Source organism: Orcinus orca, chromosome 7 (genome assembly GCF_937001465.1).
Source record: "Orcinus orca chromosome 7, mOrcOrc1.1, whole genome shotgun sequence".
Lineage (NCBI taxonomy): Eukaryota > Metazoa > Chordata > Mammalia > Artiodactyla > Delphinidae > Orcinus > Orcinus orca.
The window spans coordinates 55,032,421-55,053,849 of NC_064565.1; the positions used below are offsets into that span (position 1 = coordinate 55,032,421).

The 21,429-nt window shown below is 35.0% G+C and overlaps 1 protein-coding gene and 1 non-coding gene across 2 annotated transcripts in view; one reads left to right on the forward strand and one right to left on the reverse strand.

Moving 5' to 3' along the window:
- Positions 1-4,955: 4,955 nt before the first annotated feature.
- SCN9A (sodium voltage-gated channel alpha subunit 9) overlaps positions 4,956-21,429 on the reverse strand; it is a 149,647-nt gene continuing 133,173 nt past the window's right edge. Inside the window, exons 22-27 of the mRNA XM_004267254.4 lie at positions 19,138-19,419; positions 18,296-18,349; positions 17,252-17,389; positions 11,375-11,479; positions 9,503-9,773; positions 4,956-6,444 (exon numbers count right to left, since the gene is read on the reverse strand). Coding sequence (XP_004267302.1) covers positions 5,252-6,444; positions 9,503-9,773; positions 11,375-11,479; positions 17,252-17,389; positions 18,296-18,349; positions 19,138-19,419 — 2,043 coding nt within the window. The 3' untranslated portion in view covers positions 4,956-5,251. The remainder of the gene's footprint in view (positions 6,445-9,502; positions 9,774-11,374; positions 11,480-17,251; positions 17,390-18,295; positions 18,350-19,137; positions 19,420-21,429) is intronic.
- On the forward strand, positions 11,580-11,687 carry LOC117200523 (U6 spliceosomal RNA). The gene has a single exon (XR_004482117.1). It is a non-coding gene; the product is annotated as a U6 spliceosomal RNA (small nuclear RNA).

Here is a 21,429-nt window from a genome sequence, read left to right on the forward strand (position 1 = left end):
TTTGAATTGCGTTCTTTTCCCTCAATACTTTACAGCGGTTTTCTTTGGTAGTTCTCTTTTCAATTTTGCCAGGGGTCTAATGCAGTTAAAATCAATTTTATTTTAAATTCCCTAAGGTTATGAAATAGTTTGTTCTGCGTTGAAGTATTCCCGTTGGTGTCACCTGCTAGTTTGTACGGTATGTTGCCTTTTCAGACTGGTTTCTTTCACTTCGTAATACGGTTTGTCTTCGCTTTTAATTATTTTGATAGGCCCATAAAGATATCCCAAGGTGTTGCTAGTCACCTAGTGGAAATTAACTAAATAGAAGTCATATTGTCTTGTATGAATTACAATCAAAACTAGCACATGCCAGCAAATATAGCACCTGGAACAGGAGTAATTTTTCCTCAATTCCACTAGGTTTTCAAAATTGTTAACAAGCTCTGAATCATTTCTATATACTTATTGCCTATAGTTTTATCTATGACGTTTTTGCCTTTAAACTGCTTATGAAAATGTATATTAAATATTTGAGAATCAAGTTAAAGCACATGATACAGACATGACACATGCCTCCTAAATCTCTTAAAATTGGCTTTCTTTTCTGGGATGGATTAATTGTTAATGTAGGTACCTAATTATACAACTCTTAGAATAATAAAGTGTAGCAACAGTTTGCTCTGTTGCTTGTTTATAGCTCTCAATTATTCGTGTTTCTCTTCCTGTATGCATTAAATGTAGTTGCAGCAAAGGTCTCCTCTGCTCTAATCAGTATGCAACTTTTCCCTCCCTTGAGAGAGATTACCATGTACTCTGCAGCTCATTTTGCCTGGATTATGGTATAATATTATCTACAGCAAGGAAGAATTGAGCTGTTCTGTTGTAGGAACTTCATGTGATTGCCAATCAGGTTGAGGTGATGGTACTGTTGAGGGACTATAATTTTATTCTGCAGAGTGACTATCACAACTGCCAGTACAGAGATTCCCTAGGAATATTTTATACCTTTCTACACGCCATTATACTAACACACAAGGTAGAAATAGTGGCCCAGCTCAGCAGCAATTCTTTTTAGTGTATCTTGTGTAAAGACAAATAACAGGACTGGATGCTCACAGCTAAACTAAAATAGAGGTTTGGATTGACTATTTAGTTAATATGGGAACTTCTACCTCCAAATACTCTCCTGGAAAAAGCTAAACCTTTGTATATACAGTATGCATGTTTTCTCATTTTAGCATGTTGTTTGCATTCATAAATCTAAAAAAATAGTTCAATTTAAAAATATTTTGGTGCACTGAATGCTCACTACATACCAACTGGATGCATGAGACTCTCTGGGATACTATATTCACACTTACCCATATAAAATAGAAATATCATCATTTAACATGGAGACTGCATTGTGCTCCTGTATGATGGAGAGGTAGCTTGGGCTCATACTTTTAGCAGCGAAGTGACTGTCACACTAACTACTATTAGAAATATAAATTCTTGATTCTGTGTTGTCAGGCACTGTTCTAATTGCTTCATGTGAATTTTCTCATTCTACCCTTATAACCATATGGCAGCGTAGTACTATTATCTTCATTTTACGGATGAGAAAGCTGAGGCACATGTTAAGTAATGTATTAAGGAAATTTGAAGAGTCCTGGCTTAACTGGTATCCAAATACAATTCTGGATCTAGAACCCAAGCCCTCGCCATTATGTATGCTATCTTACCTCTCAACACTATCACACACAAAAGATACACACTGTCATTGTGTGGCTAAATGTTTGTATATTTTCACTTCCTGACTCAATTTTCTTCTCCTGCACAAACTCTATTGTAGATTTCAATGAATTCCTTTGGAATTCTATAGTCTTTATCCCCATCTTTCTTACCCTGGAAAACTTCTCATGGAAGACATTTGAAGCTGTCCATTTTTCAATAAAAAGAAAAAAGTTATCAGTAGCTACAACTTATTTAGGGAGGCACTGAATTGATCTCCTTAAAGATTATTTTCACAAAAACAGAAGATACATGCCAACATGATTTTATTTTTTTGATGACTTTTATTTTTAGATTCTATTACAATGTGTAAGTCTCAAGTATAACTACAATATAATTTATGACAAACATTTTGAGCATTCATAGATATATGAAATTTGTAAAGAATTCTATGTAAACAGCATTATTATATTCACGGCTATTCACTGAATTTTATGAAGCAGTTCTTGATTATTTTCCTCAAGAATATAACATAATAAACCGCAGATATTAACAGAAATTGATGGCCTCTATACATAGGTCCTAAACCCAAGCCAATTACTTGGGCATTCTAATTTAGCTGGCCCTTTTTCATCACTCCCAGTAACATTTCTCTGAAATTGCTATTTAGAACTGCTTTATTTACATATGCATTTTATCTGAACTCTTTTTAACAAAGCTATTAAAATTCTATGAAATCATGCTGAACATTTTTGGTTGAGGTTTTCAACAATCAGCATTTAGAAACAGCCCACAAATCACTTATATCTTTTGCAAACTATGTAACAGTCAAAAAGGTAAAGTGAGATTCTCCCACTTTTATTCAAATTGTATGAATGGATTTGTATTCAAATCTGTTCACTTCAGTTTTATTCCAATTTAAATTTTACAGTGTAACTGCCATTCTATATCATTAGGTTAAATGAGTTCAATGATTGTGTGACTTAAATATTAGCATGACAGTGCTTTCTGAGGGTGGTATCTTATAATCAGTACCAAACGGTAATCTACATGAAAAGAGAAGTCTAATTTTCCTTCAAGCTTGTACTGTATTAAATGAGCTCTTGGTTCCAAATATTATTAGTAATTGATAAAAAGTCACAACTAGACATTCCTGGGAAAACATACATATACAAAACCTAAGCATGTTATATTGAAAAAAAATTATAGTTCAGCATGAAATAGGTTCAGCATGAAACAGAAGTGTGACTTTGTAAGTTTTTTTTTTGAAATGCTAAGAAGAAATTGTGTTGAGGAACCAGTTGCCAATATTTTCTTCACATAAAAATCAGGCAATGTAAAAACATTAGTAGTAAATCACACATAAACCTACCCACTATACATCTTTTCACACTGTATTATATAAATATGCAAAGTGCAGTTATATTTATATAGATTTAAAATGATGAGGATAAACTGCATTCAAATTAAGTTAGTATTAATTTCTTAATTTAATGTATTAAAATATCTTACAAATGTTAATATATTTTGTATGGTTCTCTAATTAAATTGTCAAAACCTATTTTCAACAGACTTAGCAGGGATGTGATGCAATGCTCTACATAGTCTAGGAAAACACTGCATGGTATCTTATATATTAAATAAAAAAGAGGCTCAAATAATGTAAGATGAGTGATTGAATTTAGGTGTAAAGAATCTTTGGCCCTAGGTTTAATTTCATATGTGCCTTAGGACAAATGTCTAGACGTGATAATCTCCTTCACAGATGCTGAAAACATTCTAGATAGAAAGTTCTGTGGAAATTTCGCTTTCTTGGTTTTTATCCGTCTTTCTCATTTCTGTGTTTCTTTGCCTCTCTGCCTCTCATTCTCTACCTATACTTCTTCATCTCTACAGGTATGCTTAAATCTCCTTTATTTTTAACTAGCCAGAACAACAAAAAAATTGCTTTAAGTACTTAAGATAGAAATATATTTATGTTCTTTTTTCATTTAAGAAAGCAAATGAATGAAATATTGTTGTATATATTTGCTTTGAAAACTCCCACAAAATCTTCTAAATAAAATTCTTTCTACTTATGTAACTCGATTTTTGTGTGTGCATGAATAACTCGATAGAAGAAAGATCTCATATTCCTGGAATAAACTCATAAAAAATACATCATGGCTGTTTCTTTTCAAGCCACTATTAACAAGGATTTTTAAAAAACTAGATTCATAATCCTTGGTGGAAGGACAACAGCTAAAGCAAAATGAATGTGTGCTTGGTAAACTATAAGCTCAGGATATGCTATTGATTGATACATAATATACCTCATAATCATAGAATTTTATGGAGAAAGTGACATCTTTCTCATTTTGTAGATGAAAACATAAAAGTTCAAGAGGATGAATGCTATTTCATCCTTTTCACACACAAGTCTGTGTTGAAAGCATGCCATACACACTTAGGATGGTATGCAGGAGACACAGTTAATACTGTGCCCAAGTCATTATCTGCTCAAACATGTTCCATGGTATCAAATATCTACCTGCATATCTGGAAGCACTCCATGGAAGAGAAGTATCAACTTTGCTTAGTGCTAAAGCATAACTCAACAATACTGAATCAGAAAGCAGAAGACGGTGACAAAAATGACTAAGAGTTGGGTTATTATTGGTATTTTGGGGCAGCACAGTCCAGTGTTACACTGTATACATAAAAGTGAATAAAGCTTTCTCCAGTTGCTTCTTTTCTCAATTACCTTCATTTTTTTCTTTCAAGGAATGTGATACATACTGAAAATAATTTTTTCATGTTCCACAGTTATTGTATGAACAAAGAAGGATATAGAAAAAGGCAGTCTATGAAGCACAATACTCTAAAGGTAACTCTTATCCTAGTTGGTATATGAGTCATGATGAATAAAAAGCATTTGTTGAACTGACGAGCCTACATGTTTTTAATCCCATGGCATTTAATAGGCACATATAAATTGGTTTTGATGCAATATGAATAAATTTAAGCACCTCAAAATATAGAATGACCACTGTAGATGGATAAAAGAGCCTTGCCCCCTAATAATAACAAGATGTTTTAACTAAACATTCATTACTAGTATTCATTCCTTCCATCAGGGCACTTCATGGCAAAGCCACGGGAAAATACTTTTGTAGATATCCAAATGATAGATATTTGCGCGCACGCGCGCGTGTGTTTGTATTTGCATGGGAAACATGAATGTTTACAATCCTGTGAAAAGATGACAAGGCAGATGTGAACATTTTCTACATGGTCTTCTGAGTTATTAAAAGTAAATAAAATTAAATCACCTTTGTTTGCTGTAATCAATAATCCCTGTACAGTTACTCCTAAGAATTCTTATAGATTCATTTACCAATGCAAAAATAGCCACTGCTAATGCTGCTCACCTATGTTAGAGAATCAGAGCTAGCGACTGCACTGACTTTGAGACTATTTTGATAAAAAGAGTTTTGGCATAGACCTCCTTAAAAGAGTCTTATTAACACAAATATATCACCTTCACAGGCTGTAAACAATATATCAAAGTGAAGCTCTATTTTTTGCCTTCCTTGCCATCTTTTCCTTTGTCCTCCTTTTCTGTTTTGTCTTTTTCATATTTCTCTTTGTCTGGTTTTGTTACACTATCATATGAAGGTGGAGAGATGGTAGATGGAGTTCCATCTGTTTTTTCTGGACTTGAGTTCTCATTAACGTTATCAAAAACCATATCTTCTTTATTGGGCAAATCATCATCTCTGTCACCATCTTTTATGTATATACTTGATATGTTCTTGACATTTTGCCGTAAGCGATAACGTCTGTAAGCACGCTGAATGACAGTAGCAGACACATCTTCCTGTTTTCGTTTTAGTGTAGTTGTGATGGGTTCATAGGACACTTTAGAAGGATTTGCAGACATGAACCTTTCTTCCATCTGTGAACGAAGAGAGTCCATCTCTCCACTTTCACCCAAAACACGCTTTGTAAAAGCAAATAAGATGTCGAGACAATGGATCCGGTCCCCACTGACCATGGGCAGATCCATGGCAATGAGCTGGACTTTGTTTGGTTTTGCTACGAGAAGAGGAGGATCCAGGGCAGCTGCAAAATCAGAGAGTTTGCTGTATTCTATAAATTGGGTGGCATCGGGATCAAACTTCTCCCAAACCTCGTAGAACATCTCAAAGTCATCCTCACTCAGCGGCTCAGTACTTTCTTCAGTGGCAACACTGAAGTTCTCCAGAATGACAGCGATGTACATGTTCACCACGACCAGGAATGATATGATGATGTAACTGACAAAATAGAATATCCCCACAGATGGGTTCCCACAGTCTCCTTCAACTGAGCTTCCAGGATGAACTTTCCTGGGGTCACAATCAGGTGGTGCACTGTTGAGAATAGGTGCTAGCAATCCATCCCAGCCAGCAGAGGTGGTAATCTGGAACAGGCAGATCATGCTGTTGCCAAAGGTCTCAAAGTTGAACATGTCATTAATTCCAGCTTCCTTTTTAACGTAGGCAAAGTTGGACATTCCAAAGATGGCGTAAATGAACATGACCAGAAAGAGCAGGAGGCCGATGTTAAACAACGCAGGAAGGGACATCATCAAAGCAAAGAGCAGCGTGCGGATCCCCTTGGCCCCTTTGATCAGACGCAGGATTCGGCCAATCCTGGCAAGACGGATCACTCGGAACAGGGTAGGGGACACAAAATACCTTTCTATCAAATCTGCTAGAAACATACCTGGTGAAGAGGGAAGGAATACAAAGAAAATACTTAAATATCCATGCTACAGAAAATCATGACTCTAAATAGTTTTATGTGCCATCTTACCTCTTATGATTTCAGGATTGTCATTTTACATTGCAAGGCAATTTCATAACAACCCAAGGATCAAGCAATCCCACAGGAAAATGGTTAGAATTACTATTGTGAAATTTTCTCTCCCTTACTAAGTTTGTAGATCTTATTTTTTTCCTCCACAACAATTTTTTTAATTGTTAAGGGTAGAAAAATTAAAGCTACACAGTAAAATGCTAAAAAGAAAATATAAATCACCTGAAATATCAACCAACCATTTACTACTGTTAATATTTTGTTGAGGATCACTCCATTTTTCTATGCAAGCACACAAACATTTACAAATGTAATCATGATATAGGAGCTTTTTTATGTCATCTGTTTTAGCTACTTCATCATATGTTATGGACATATTTTCATATAAATGACAACAGAATAATTCCTTATAGTTGTATAATGTTCTGTCCAAATAACCATATATTGAAGAATTTTATGTTGTTTCCAATTGTTTTGGCTGAGACAAATATCCAAGCAGGTATATTTTCTTTTAGTTGCATGGGCATTTTTTTTTTTTTTTTGCGCGGGCCTCTCACTGTTGTGGCCTCTCTGGTGGCAGAGCACAGGCTCTGGACGCGCAGGCCCGGCAGCCATGGCTCACGGGCCATGGGCATATTTTGATAATAAAAGAAGGTTGGTCAAACAGTATATTTAAAATTTTGTTATATATTGCAAGTCTATCTCCAGAAAGTCTGTACAAATTAACACTCCTAATGATAGTCTATGAAAGTGCTCACACTCCACATGCTCACTAGTGTTGTCATTTTTCTTTATAATTTTACCCAAAAAACTTTGTGATGTTTAAAACATCTCATTATTATAGTTTATTTGCATTTCTTTTGGGAAAAAATAATCCCAAAATTTTTTATTATTTATTGGACATTTTGTATACTTGTTGACTATTTTCAACTTTCTCTTTTTGGCCTAGTCTAGTCCTTTGCCCATTTTTCTATTGGGAGATTTACTATTTTCTTACTGATTTATGAGGACTATTTTTCTATTACAAGTGCTAATCCTTTGTTGGCCTTAAATGTTACATTAACAATAGCCCTGTTTTTAATTTGTCTTTCAACTTTTTTTTTTTTTAATTTGGTGGTGGTAGTGAGTTTTCCTCCATAGAATATTTTGATTTTTATGTAGTCATATCTATTATATTTTCTTCATGGAGTCAAGTTTGTCATGAATAGAAAGGACTATTCAAGCTCATGGTTATAAATCTATTTCTACTAGAATCCATTTTTTAATACATTAATTTTTACACATCAATTAATAAATCTTGATCCATGAGATCTTTTAACTGAGTAACTTAGTAATTCTCTATATATTGATGTTTAATTTTGGATTATTCATTTGAATCCATTGAGCTTCTTAGTAAACACTGTTTTACTTCATCAATGTAATAATAATCTTAATATCTAGCAATGTAAGTCACCCCTCATTACTCTAATTTTTCTTCCAGGTGAATTTTAGAATCATTAGATTTATATCACCAATTTATTATCCCCACTACACAAAAAGATGCTCATATTCTCATTGGGATAACACTGGAATTATAGATTAATCTCTTAAAAAAATGGTCATGATTACAGGGAGACCCTTCTTATCCAAGTACAAGAAAAGCCTTTCAATTATTTTAAACCTTCTTTTGTTTCTGTTAGTTTTCCTCATAGAAGCCTTATACATTTCTTGTTAAAGTTGTTACTAGGTATTTTACTTTATTTTTATTGGAATTGTGAATGAAATTTTTCTTTAGGCATATTTTCTAATTTTTTGCTCCACATATAAAACAATTACTAACATTGGTATGTACAATTTAAAATTTGCACCTTCTGAATTCTAATTGAATCCATATTTTCAGTTGATTCTCTTGCATTTTTAGAGTGCCATAATAAGACCTGAAAATGAAAATTTGCTCCGTTGTTCAAATATACGTACCTCTGTTTTCTTATCTAATTGTATCAGCCAACACTGTTACAAATAGAGGTGATAGAGGGATACACTTTTCTTCTTCCTAAGTTAACTGGAATGCTTCCACCATTTTGCTTGTTGTATGTGATTCCTACCTAAATTTTAATTTGTGTTTTTTATATATTAACTTTAATCTCACCTCTGGTAATAATACTCCTTTTTCAAAAATTGATTTTGAATCCCTATTCTAACTTATACTACTCAATATGGCAGTTTTAGGTTATGTGACTTTTAACCTTTCTTGTCCTGCCTGTTTCAGTGTCTCCAAATTGAGTTTGTATTAAATAATCTCTACAATCTCTGTCTAAAATTCATAATTATGAAAATAAATGCAATCCTAAACTACTGGGCAAGGCATGTACAAATAATAAAAAAAAATAGGATAGAAAAAACAGCTATGGTAATGAAATGAGAGGAAGTATAAAATCAAATACTGTGATTCACAGATATGACTGGGGTTGGTTGAGAAATGATTACAAACTTGACAAGTATGAAGCCATAAGAAATGAAGCTGGCATTTCTTCAGACCTTAACTTTTTACTTTGAGTTCAGGAATAATTTTCACAAAGAGTCACCAATATTCTGGCTAGTTATATTATCATTAATCAAAGGATAGTTCTCATATGTGTAAAAACCGGAAGTGATTTCAGATTCTACATTGGTCTTCTAAGACATACCTACCTATAGACCCAGCTGCTACCTTTGTGAAGGGTAATCTTGGAAATCAAATATCAAGGAGTTTTATGTGCTTCCAACAAACAGAATATGTGTGGCTTTGAGGCTTGTTGTGTGAACCTAGGAATTCTGACACAGAGGTATTTGTTTTTTTTAGTTTTGTTTTTAAGGTTCCTTCACTCTTTCAGTGTTACTAACTTACTCAAAAGTAAGTTTACACTCAAGAATTCAGAAACTTCTCTGAGTATGTGTGATGTTTAGTTTGATTCAAAATGGAAATCTGATTAATAAATGCTCTTACCTACAATGGAGAGAATCACAACCACAAAATCAAAAATGTTCCATCCTACAGTGAAGTAGTAGCATCTGAGGGAGATCAGTTTCAGCACACATTCTCCAGTGAAAAGGATAACAAAAACTACATTGATCCAATATAAAACTTCAGTCATGTATGCACTTTGTCCCTCTTTTTCTACCATCATGGTTACCATGTTGAGGCAGATAAGAACCATGATGGCTATATCAAAAGCTTGGTTTGTTACTAGGTCAAATATACATCCTTGGAATTTGTTCTGCAAAGAAACAAAAATAATAGGAAATGTACAGTAAATTTTGCAAGTAGTATCCATAAATCATTACATTAGTAAAAAAATTTTTTTTAAGGTATCAGTCTTCAAAACTTGCATAAATTATCCCTGGTCATAGGTTCTTGCTTTGTACAAGAAATATTATTAAATCTTAGAGTACATGAAAACTTTTTGTTGCTGTTGACTTTTAGTATACCAAGTCTTCAGCGAGCCTTGTAAACTAACATTTGCTTTTAAGCATATCCACCCCTAGTATGTTATATAGGAGTTGCCAGGATCACAAGGTAAGTTTAACTAAGAAAACCTCAGCTCTACTACCTCGAGTATTTCAAGGTAATAAAATGACATCTCTAAATTTCTACTTTGTCACGTTATTTTGACTAATGTGTTGGCACTGTCTTGTACTGATATTACTGCTATAATATCAGATCTATATTTTCCTATCTCTTCCATGTATAGAATATACATTTCCAAACATACCCATACTTAACACATCACCTTTCTTGTCAGTCTCACTGATAGTATTATGCTTTCCAGGAAACCCAATTTCAAAATCACTTTATTAGTTGCATAGGCAAGTTTTAAGGCACTGTATTCAAAGTCAAGTAGTGTACTGAAAAAATTAAATACCAGAGCTTTAAATTCATACATTATGATTCAGTAGGGTCTGGGTGAAACCTGGCCATGTGTCCATTTAAAAAGTGCTGGGTAATCCTCATGTAGCCAGCTGGTACTAAGTGGATTCCCATCTTTAGGACGCTCTGTCTGCAGCCATGACTTTTGGTAAGGTGTGTTATGTTGAAAAGAAATTGAAAAACATGTAATGCATTTAAAATTATTTTAATTGTTAGAGGAATACAAACTATTCTTTAACTGCTAAGACTCACTATTTACATCTGAGCCTATTCTGGTCTTTCTTTGACCCTATGGTAAGATAAAGTTTAGATTCATGACCAGTCCAACTGCTTCTCTGGCTATTTGTTGTAATATCAGAGATCTACAAGGTTAGTTTCACCTGACTGATAGTGAGCCATCATTACATCATAAAGCCATCAAGAAAATCAAATTTCAATCAAAAGTACATTTTATTTTGATTCTCTACAGGCCATTTGTACTAATAGTAAGTTGTATAGCTAAGGTAGAGATAAAAGCATATATAGGGGCTTCCCTGGTGGGGCAGTGGTTAAGAGTCCATCTGCCAATGCAGAGGACACGGGTTCGTGCCCCGGTCCAGGAGGATCCCACATGCCGCGGAGCGGCTGGGCCTGTGAGCCATGGCTGCTGAGCCTGCGCGTCCGGAGCCTGTGCTCTGCAACGGGAGAGGCCACAACAGTGAGAGGCCCGTGTACCGCAAAAAAAAAAAAAAAAAAGCATATATAATTATTTTTCATTTTTATAGAAAAAGAAATTATATGAAGGCATATTACGAGCTGTGATAGTGTTCAAAATACATATGTTCAGTTTTATAAGAATTTTTCTTCAAAATATTAAAATATATGCATTCATGTTTAAGATATAATTATATATTAAAGATGAATTGAAAATAATTTTAAAATTTACATGCTAAATATAATTTTTTTTTTTACCCCCGGACGAGGTATTGGCTTTTGAGGTTTCTTGGATCCCAGCTTTTTCATTGCATTATAATATTTCTTCTGTTCTTCTGTCATAAAGATATCTTGACCTCCAAGGTAAAGAAATAAAAAATAAATCTAGTTAAAACCAGAATCATTGTCTAGATCTTCCTTCAGATCATTATTCAGGTTAAAAATGTATTCATATAGAAATGAAGTGTCTTCTCGCTTCAGTAGCACATATATTAAAATTGGAACCATACAGAGATTAGCATGGCTCCTGATCTAGGATGACATGCAAATCTGTGAAGCGTTCCGTAGTTTTGGTGACAGATGGTGACAGACGGTAACTAGACTTTTATGGTAATCATTTCACAATGTATGCAAATATCGAATCATTATGTTGTATACCTGGAACTAATATACTGTTATATATCAATTACACTTCGATTTAAAGAAATGAAATGCCTTTTATTATGTGCAAGGTAGCTATAAATCAAACCTGTCTTAAAGAATTACCTACGTGTAGGCACAGACTCTCCGTACGTAATGCAGTATGCATAATACACAAAATATATGGATTACATGCAATAATGATTGGCTCAGTTATCTTTTAGTAGCCTAACCTGCTATCTCATTTTATCTGCTACTTGTCTCACCAGGCATTTCATTGCTAAATAACAAATATATCAGTAGTGAATGATAATTTGGCTAATGTTTACCTATTAGCCATACTGACTCATAAAGAGTAGGAAGTAGGGGCCAAAAGTGGTAGCTAAAATAGTATTATTTTTATATTCACTTGCATTCATTTTAATATATCATATTCCCTTAGCAGAATAAATGAATATACTATATACATGTATAGCACATATCCATAAATACTGCATATACACACACACATATATTTGGCATACATATAATAAATTTATTTATTTATTTATTAAAAAAAAAAAAAACTCTTTAGTTACCTCTTTAATTCCAAACAAGGAATTTCAACATAAACACTTTATTGGGTGTAAACATTACATGTAATAGAGTTTTAGATGTTGAGAAAATTACCAGTAATCCAGGGTTTCTGACTTGAAGGATTTTCTAATTGAATATACAACATTTAAGATTCAACAGTAAATAAATTAACATCTAAATAAAGTTTTTGTTCCTTTCTACACTGTATAAGTCTAAATCTCACAAAGGAGGCCTAGAAACTTTGCCTATTCTTTTAGACTCCGTTAATTTCTTAAAATTATCTATAATTTATACAGATCCACGCATATTCCTCATCAGTCCACAATATAAACTTTTTAGTTATGGCATAAATTAGTACAATCCATGTAACTAGGAAGTTATTTTGGGGAATTTACAGTTCCGAAATCCTTACTTAACTTGTAGGGTCCTGGAGCTAAGGTGATCTGTTTATGGTTTCCCTTTGGTTTTTCTGGATTGCATTTTCTTATCAAATACCTAACGATAACCAGGCTTCCCCTTCTGTCTTATGTGTTTTAATTTACATCTCCTCTAATTGATAGGAAGTCTTTGTGCAATTTTGGCATTCATCTATCTGATCCATTGATGCGTGAGACAGAACTTTCATGCCAATGTTAAGAGAAGCCCAGACCCTTTATTCCTCAGTGATGAGGGCTGACTATCACAGCAGGTCAAGAACTTACAAGAAGCTAGGAAAACACTGGGAAGATAACTCTGAATTAGAGGTAAAAACCAAAGTAGCAGGTTTTGTCTTCCCTTGATGATACCCTGGTTGTCAACATAATGAAGGATGGGATGAAGCTAATAGGAGATAACAAAATGCTCCAGTAGAGAAACTTGTGTTGTGATTTTATTTAACTGTAGCTTATACAGACCTTGGAAAATGCATCCCATTACTAAAGAATGGACTTGATGGGGAGGGGGAAGGGTAAGCTGTGACAAAGTGAGAGAGTGGCATGGACATATATACACTACCAAATGTAAAATAGATAGCTATTGGGAAGCAGCCACATGGCACAGGGAGATCAGCTTGGTGCTTTGTGACCACGTAGAGGAGTAGGATAGGGAGGGTGTGAGGGAGGGAGACGCCAGAGGGAAGAGATATGGGAACATATGTGTATGTGTGACTGATTCACTTTGTTATAAAGCAGAAACTAACACATCATTGTAAAGCAGTTATACTCCAATAAAGATGTAAAAAAAAATAAAAATTTAATATTTAAAAAAAAAAAAAAAAAGCTAGGTGGCAGACATTCTGTAAGTCAGGCTGGTCTTTACACTCTGTCAAGGCTGTATTATATAGTAGTTAAGAAGACCCCAGTTCTGGTGTAAGATCATCTTCGTTCAATCCCCATCTCTGTTGCCCTTGGGTAAGTTTTTTAATCTCTTTAAGGTTATATCATCTCATTATTACAAGAGTACCTCATTGGTTTGTTGTGAGGATCAATTAAGATACTGTATTTCAAACACTCAGTAATTATTTATAACTTCCGTTGTTGTTATTAACCTTCCAAACAGTTATAGTTACTGAAAAGGGTTGACGTTACTTAGAAGTTACTCCTATGTACCCAGGTCTGTACTAGTCATTTGTGTAAATACATTGCATACATTTCCCTTTTATAAATTGAACTCATTAATAACTTATGTTCTAATTTTCAGAAGCATATTTTCTGATGAACTATTAAAAACCCAATTATCACATGGATTTGTTAACGATGAAAACAGTGTGTGTAAGAATGATGGATAGTTGGCAAACTAGTAAAGTGGGGCTGGTGATTAGAAAGAGGTATGGGAATTTGGCAGGGTCCTAAACTGAGACCAAAGTGTTGAAGTTAAAAAGCATTAAGAGGCAACATTGCATTGTGGAAAAAATAGGCTTTGCAGTCAAACAGAACTTTGGATCCTGACTACCAATGACCTACTACTTGATTTGAAACAAGTTGTTTATCTTCTCTAGGCCTCGGTTTATACACTTGTATAGAGATACCACTTTCATTTGTTTGTTCCATGGATTAGATGAATTCATATAGAGGCCTCTAGCAGGAGACCTCCTCTGTAGTAGATTATTAATTGACGTGTTGGTCCTGTCTTCTTTCATTCTCTTAGTAGGTTGTAAAGAAACCCTAAACCATTCAGAAAGGGTCAGAAGATAAAAAGCAGCTTAGAATGCAAGTGAAACACTGGAAGAATGGTAGGGGATAACTGTAGCTGTCACTGCTTTGAAATTAGTAACTTTTGCCTGACGTTACTGGTAATGATGTCTACCCAACCCATCTTCCTGCAGTGGCAATTCTTGTTGTAAGAATAACATTCAAGAGCAAGGGGATCAAAGCAATTAGGGCTGTGGCTGTCCTGTCATGTCATACTGCTCTTTCTAGATCCACTATAATTTATTATATACAGGGAATGCTGGAGAACCATATGTATGTGCTTATATATCACATATACAAGTATATAATGACTAAAGTAGGAAAAATAAATTGGAAATTAGGGTATAATTTGTGAAATTATTTTCAAGATTTATTAATTATTCAAGATCCTCTGCCTAAAGGCATGAATATATGATAATATGAATATATGATAATGCTAGCTAAGTTTGACTGTTAGATGTAAAATGTAAGAATGGAACATGGAATTTTAAAAATTCTTTGAAAAATAAACACCTGTATTTGGAAATATAAGCATCAATAATATTTAATATTTGCTACATCTTCTTTCACCTGAGAATAGTCAATCACGGACACTGATGACATTTCACTGCATGTACACCTGTCTTTTCTTAGATGCTAAGCCAGTATCTGAAATCACTTCCTCCTGGTATTCCAGCACTCACCCTTCAAAGGTCTCTTTTCCTGTGGGTGGTGCTACAGCCACTGTAACTCTGTTAACTTTGAGAAAACTGAGACTTCTTAGACATTTTTTTCTCCTGCAAATCACAAACAACACTGTAGACCTTACCCCCTAAAATCTCTTAACTGAATGAATCCCCTATTCTCTATTGCTGCAAATGATGAATTTGGAGAATTAAGTGTGGTCTAGGTGGCAGGTAAAGCAGGGTCTGACCTAGTCTTTGGTCTTTCCCCAGTCATTCTCTGCATCATTGTTAGGTTAAATTTTTAATTAAAGCTGAGTTTTCATAATCTCTGGGAAAAGAGACTCTGGAGTTAGATGCATAATGAAGCTACTTCTTAGCTATCAGACCATGTGCAAGTCACACAATCCCTCTGAAAGGTGAAGTGGGGATACTGTGCTCTGTAGACTTATAAAATGTGACGAAGACTACTGTGTAAAGTACTTTACACACGATCAGACATGTCATCAAATCTCAATAGATGTCTACGTCCTGTTTATATGTTCTTCCGTACTCAAAATACCTCAATGACACATGAGATCCTACTGAAAAATATCTGACATGACTTTTCAGATCTGCTCTCAAGCAAATAATGACCTCAATCTTTTCTATTTCTCTTCTCAAAACTCCATCCAAAGTGGATGGACTGGTATTTCTCCTGTACTGCACCTCCTTTGCCAGCATGGTGCATGTGCTCACACACTTCTCTGACCCTTCATGTGGCTTACTTATCCTTCTGCCTGTCACTTGCTTTGTGTCTTTTCATCCATCTTCCAAGGCCTGCTCAATTGTCACATGTATCATAAAACTTTCTAAAGCTGGATCTAGTTTTCCTCTGACTGCCCATTTACATTTTTTTGTTGTTAATTTTCTTAACTGCATTTATCACTATGTCATATTATAGTATTTGGGGGTACAGCATAGGAAAGGGCCTAAGTAATACACAAGGTACATGGGATCAACTATTAAAACCCTAACACTTAACCAGGTGCATAATCGTGGGTAAGTCACTCAAAATCTCTGTGCCTTTCCTCATTTATCAGACAAAGTCTATAATAATAATTCCTCTCATGGTTGATGTTAAGGATTAAACTGTGTCCAATCCCCCTCCCCACCCCGTCCAAAAAAAAAAAAGGAGATATGTTTAAGTCCTAACCCCTCGTACCTCAGAAAGACCTTATTTGGAAATAGTGTCATTGAAGATGTAATTAAAATAAGGTCATACTGGAGTAGGGTGGGCCCTTAATCCAATATGACTGGTGCCCCTATAAGGAGAGGAGAGAGACAGAAAGAGAGAGAATGTTATGTGACCACAGAGGCTGAGACTGAAGTTACGCTGCCATAAGCCAAGGAATACTTGAGCTACCAGAAGCTGGAAGATGCAAAGAAGGATCCTCCTCTAGAGACTCTGAGGAAAACATGGCCCTACCAACACTTTGATTTTGGACTTCTGGCTTCCAGAACTGTGAAAGAATCAACTTCTGATGTTCGAAACCACCCAGTGTGTGGTACTTTGCTGTGGCAGCCCTAAGACTGACACAGTTGATGTGAACATTAATGAAACAAAAAGCTCATTGTGTTTGACCTGCAAATCTCAACTTTAATTACCTGTGTCATTTCTTCTGCTATAATAAACTCCTTGAGCGCAGGAAAGTATCTTCTGTTGTTCTCTTTAAGTACCAACCCAATACATACCACACAGAACAGTGGCTCAGAACAGAATACAGTAACTACTTATGAAACATGTTTTGAGTAAATAATTAGTTCGTTGAATTTTCTTAATCAATCCCCTACAGGGAACATTGGAAAATAAAACTGAATAGTTGATGTATTTCTTAAAAATAATTATGACTTAGGAGATGATTATTTTCTGTGCAGAGATGAATGAGATTAAGCATATCCATCATTGTATAGTAACCAATTACTTGGAAAATTAATGAAATTCTAATGAACTAATTACTAACTGACATCAAATTAAATTTCACATTGTATTTTTGGGAAAATAATTGTTAATTTCTTTCAGTGCAATGACAAAAACTTGAAATACTTATCTTCTTTTTCTGTTGGTTGAAGTTATCTATGATGACCCCAATGAACAAGTTCAAGGTGAAGAATGACCCAAAGATGATGAAGATGACAAAATAAATATACATGTAGAGGCTGTATTCATATATGGGCTGCCTGTCTACCTATAAAATTAACAAAAGTTAGCAGTATGTTGACAATAAAATTCATCATTTTCTTTTTCACATGGTTTGACAAGGTAATTCAAACAGTGCTATCCTAGGTAAACGTGGTTTTTCAGAAGCCATAGTGTTGACAAGGTTCAACATAATCATTCTTAAAAATTTATTCAACACTAAATAAATATGTATTACATGCTTACTATGAATATAATTTTCAAATTACTATAAAGGGCTTATCCACTGTAGTACTTATTCTCAGATTGTAGGACAATTTAGTAAGTAAAGGACCTAATGCATAATTTTTATTTCCAGAAAAAAATAAAAGAGATATCACACTTATATAAATCTTTTTTTTTTCATTTGATTACAACGTCTTCTGTGGCTTTTGTGACAATATGAAATAGTCAGCAGTCTTCAAACTTTCTTAGTGTGTGACTAATTTCGCATAAACTCTTTCAAGGAACTTTAAAATATAAAAGCAGTAAAAACTATGAATAAAATGTTATTTCCTTTTTATTTTGATAAACAAATATTTACTGAGCACTTATTATTGCCAGGCTGTGCTAAGCGCTCTACTTAACATTTTCTAGTTGGATCCTCACTCAGAACAATCCCATGATGTAGGCGGTGAATTACTTTCTTTTCATAAATCAATAAATAGGCTCAGAGAGATAAAGTAATTTGCTCGAAGTCATATGCAAGCTTGTCTGATATGGGACAGCCAGAATTTAAGCCAAGCTCTGTTTCCAAATGCTGCACAGGTAACCACTAGGCTACCACCAGGTGGGTGTTCTTCAGTGTGTGTGCACATACCAAGGGCTCCTTGGAGCTGCTGTTTGAAAACAGCCTAACTAAACTAAGGAACTTTTCAAAATTGTAGAGTTTAGTGTTATGTTTACCAATACTTACGTTAACAGAATCAACTGCTGCATACATAATAACCATCCATCCTTTAAATGTTGCCTGTAAATATAAAATTTATAGAATCTGAAACTCATACTTTAAAATAGTCACAAGTGAGTTTAGTGTGTTTAATGTTATAGCATTTATTAATTAATACTAAATTAGTGAGTTTTACTCTACAGTCGTCCCTCGGTATCTGCAGGGGATTGGTTCCAGGGCCCCCCTGAAGATACCAAAATCTGCCCATGCTCAAGTCCCTTGCATTAGGCAGATGCGAACCCACGGAAAAGGAGAGCCCACTGTATTTCAAAATACCAATTTAACATAAGATGCTGTGTCAAGGGAAAAAAGGGGAGGGACATATCACAAAGTCACATCCTAAATCTGACTCCTAGTTAATTATTGCCAGGTTGTCACAACTGCCTGTGAGTTTTGTACATGAACTTTAATTTTTTCCAGAGTGGGGAGGAGAATTTTATGAATAACAAAGGAAACAATTTTTTTCCATATCTTAAGGATTCTCCATACCCGTGGGAAGTCCTTCTCATTTCCCTGTAGTGTAAAAGTGCAGTCCAAAACATGACTATTCGTTTTTGGACGCAGTATTCAGATGGCACAGTGGCAGGGGGTCAGGTGACTCTAAAAAGGTGGATTAATAACTCTAAAATGCAACAGAACCCATGTTCTGTTTTCATGTTTATAGGCACATGTTCTAAAAAGACCAACTCTATTTTTAAAGTCACAAAGTACTTTATCTTTAATTTTTAGTTAATAATTATATAAATAATGACAGCTCCTCCATCCAGTGTGCACCAAAATGTCAAGCATTCATAAAAGGGCTCACTTACAACTTGAAGCAGAGACAGGTAACCAAGTCCAACATTATCAAAGTTCACTTTCAGGTTCTTCCATTGCACATTTTGACTAACATTCATGAGTGCAAAACACTCAGAACGATTTTCAACTTCACTTGTAGGAAACGGTGACCCATCTGTGGTGTTAACACACTGATAGAACTTGCCAGCAAACAAATTTACTCCCATGATGCTAAATATTAGCCAGAATATAAGACACACAAGTAGCACATTCATGATGGAAGGGATTGCACCTATGAGTGCATTCACGACCACCTAGCGTTCAAAAGAAAGAACGATTAGGATTAGTATGAATGTTAAATGGGCAACATTAATGAAACTCAATACAGAATCAAAGAAGTTAGAAAAGCCACCCTTACATGTTTAAGACATAAATCAACCAACACGTACTTATTGAAGGCCTACTGTGTGCTCATCAGGACAAAATAAGACAGGAGCCCCTTGATCAATGAGTTTACAAAAGTACATGAGGATCACACAGTGAAACTACTAGCAACAATACAGAACAAATCACTAAGATTATATGACAGCTTAAATAAATGAAAAAAATAAATAAAAAGAATAAACCAAAAACCTGATATATGTAAGGTGAAGCCATAAAATCTGCATGCTCTAGAAAAGAAAGAAATTTATAAATGTAAACAATTAAAATAAAAAGTACATTTAATGGTTCATAGTCCTAGAATTACCAGTGCTAAAATTCTCCCATATAGCGAAACTACTAGTACGTATAAGCTGGAGTTAAGATTGGGAATCTTTTCACGGTTTGAATGCCATAGATTTAACTGGTTCTGCTAGTTGTGTGATATGTAAACTTAATTAAGACCTTGGGACCTCTGTTTCCTCATCTATAGAATGAGAGCAGTCTTTTCAAATGTATTATTCTAACTCTAAAAACACTTTACACATAAGCCCTTGGCTAAATATAGATAATGCTGGCCTCAATTAAAACAAAAAATGCAGAATAGTTTATCTTTAATACTCCGTTGATTTCTGCTTTTCAGCATTTCCACTACTATTGATCACCAGTGCCTCTTGCCACCCACTGTTCCTTCATGGCGACCACTGTAGCATTTATCACTCTCCAGATTTTCTAAATTACCTCATCTTTCCACTTACTATCTTCTTACAGTTGACCTCTACTCTGAATTTGAGTGCAAAGGTGTTAAAGAATAACTTGTTAAGTAAAGAGCACGTGCCCCCTTTTTTCTTGCAATGTATCAAGCAGGATCCCTGACTACTTTTGAGATTGTCTAGAGCAGGAGTTGTCAAACATTTTCTTAAATATTTTTAGGTTTTGCAGATTATATGATTTCTGTTACCACTATTCCATTCTGCTATTGCAGCGAGAGATCATATATAAACAAATGGGCATGGCTGTGATCCAATGAAACTTCCTTTACAAAACAGGCATCCAGCCTGTAGGCTTTGGTTGTTGACACTTGGTCAAGAACAACAGTTATTACCCTGGGGCTCATGGGTAGACATGGACCTATAGAGGTTCCATGGGGGCATGAAATCATATGAAGAACATTATTATGGCTATGCTTTCTTTACGGAGAAATGATTTCTACATTTATGAGATTCTTACAATGTATATGACCCCCAAAGGGTTAGGAAGAACAGAATTAGAGAGTAGAATTCCAAGTGGTCAGCTCTTATTCAAGCCTACATTTTCATCCTCATTTCCTGCTACCCTCCCACTATGCTCATAACCTAGGCACGCTGATTCTTATAGTCACTGCTCAAACACACCTTGCCTAGTCAACTCTGTCCTCTACCATCTCTGCCTGGAATGCCCACCTGCCTGTGACTTGGGGCCCATTCTTTCAGTCATGGCTGCGAGGTCACCTCCATATGAAGCCCCTCCCAGACCTCCCCAGGCAGCCACTTTCATCTCTACTCCCATAGCACTGTGTGCCTACTGTTTTATAGCAGATGTCACAGAATAACTACTATTCCCCTCTCTGTCTCTCCATGACCGCTGTCCTGGCTCACTCTTGGGGGACTGGGGTCTATTTACCATTGTACTCTTTTTATAGTACAAAATTTGACACACAGTTTTGGTGCTGAAAGAATGTGCGTAATGATGAGTCTCTGAGGGAGATGGATACATATAGTTCTGATGAGAAGCCATCTGGAAAAGTCAGTAAGTTCAAGAACCTCAAGCCTTTTTAAAGGAAGCTAACTACAAAATGCCTCCAATCATATTTCATTTATTCTTTAAAACGACCCTGCAATTTGAAGAAACATCCCTGTTTCGCA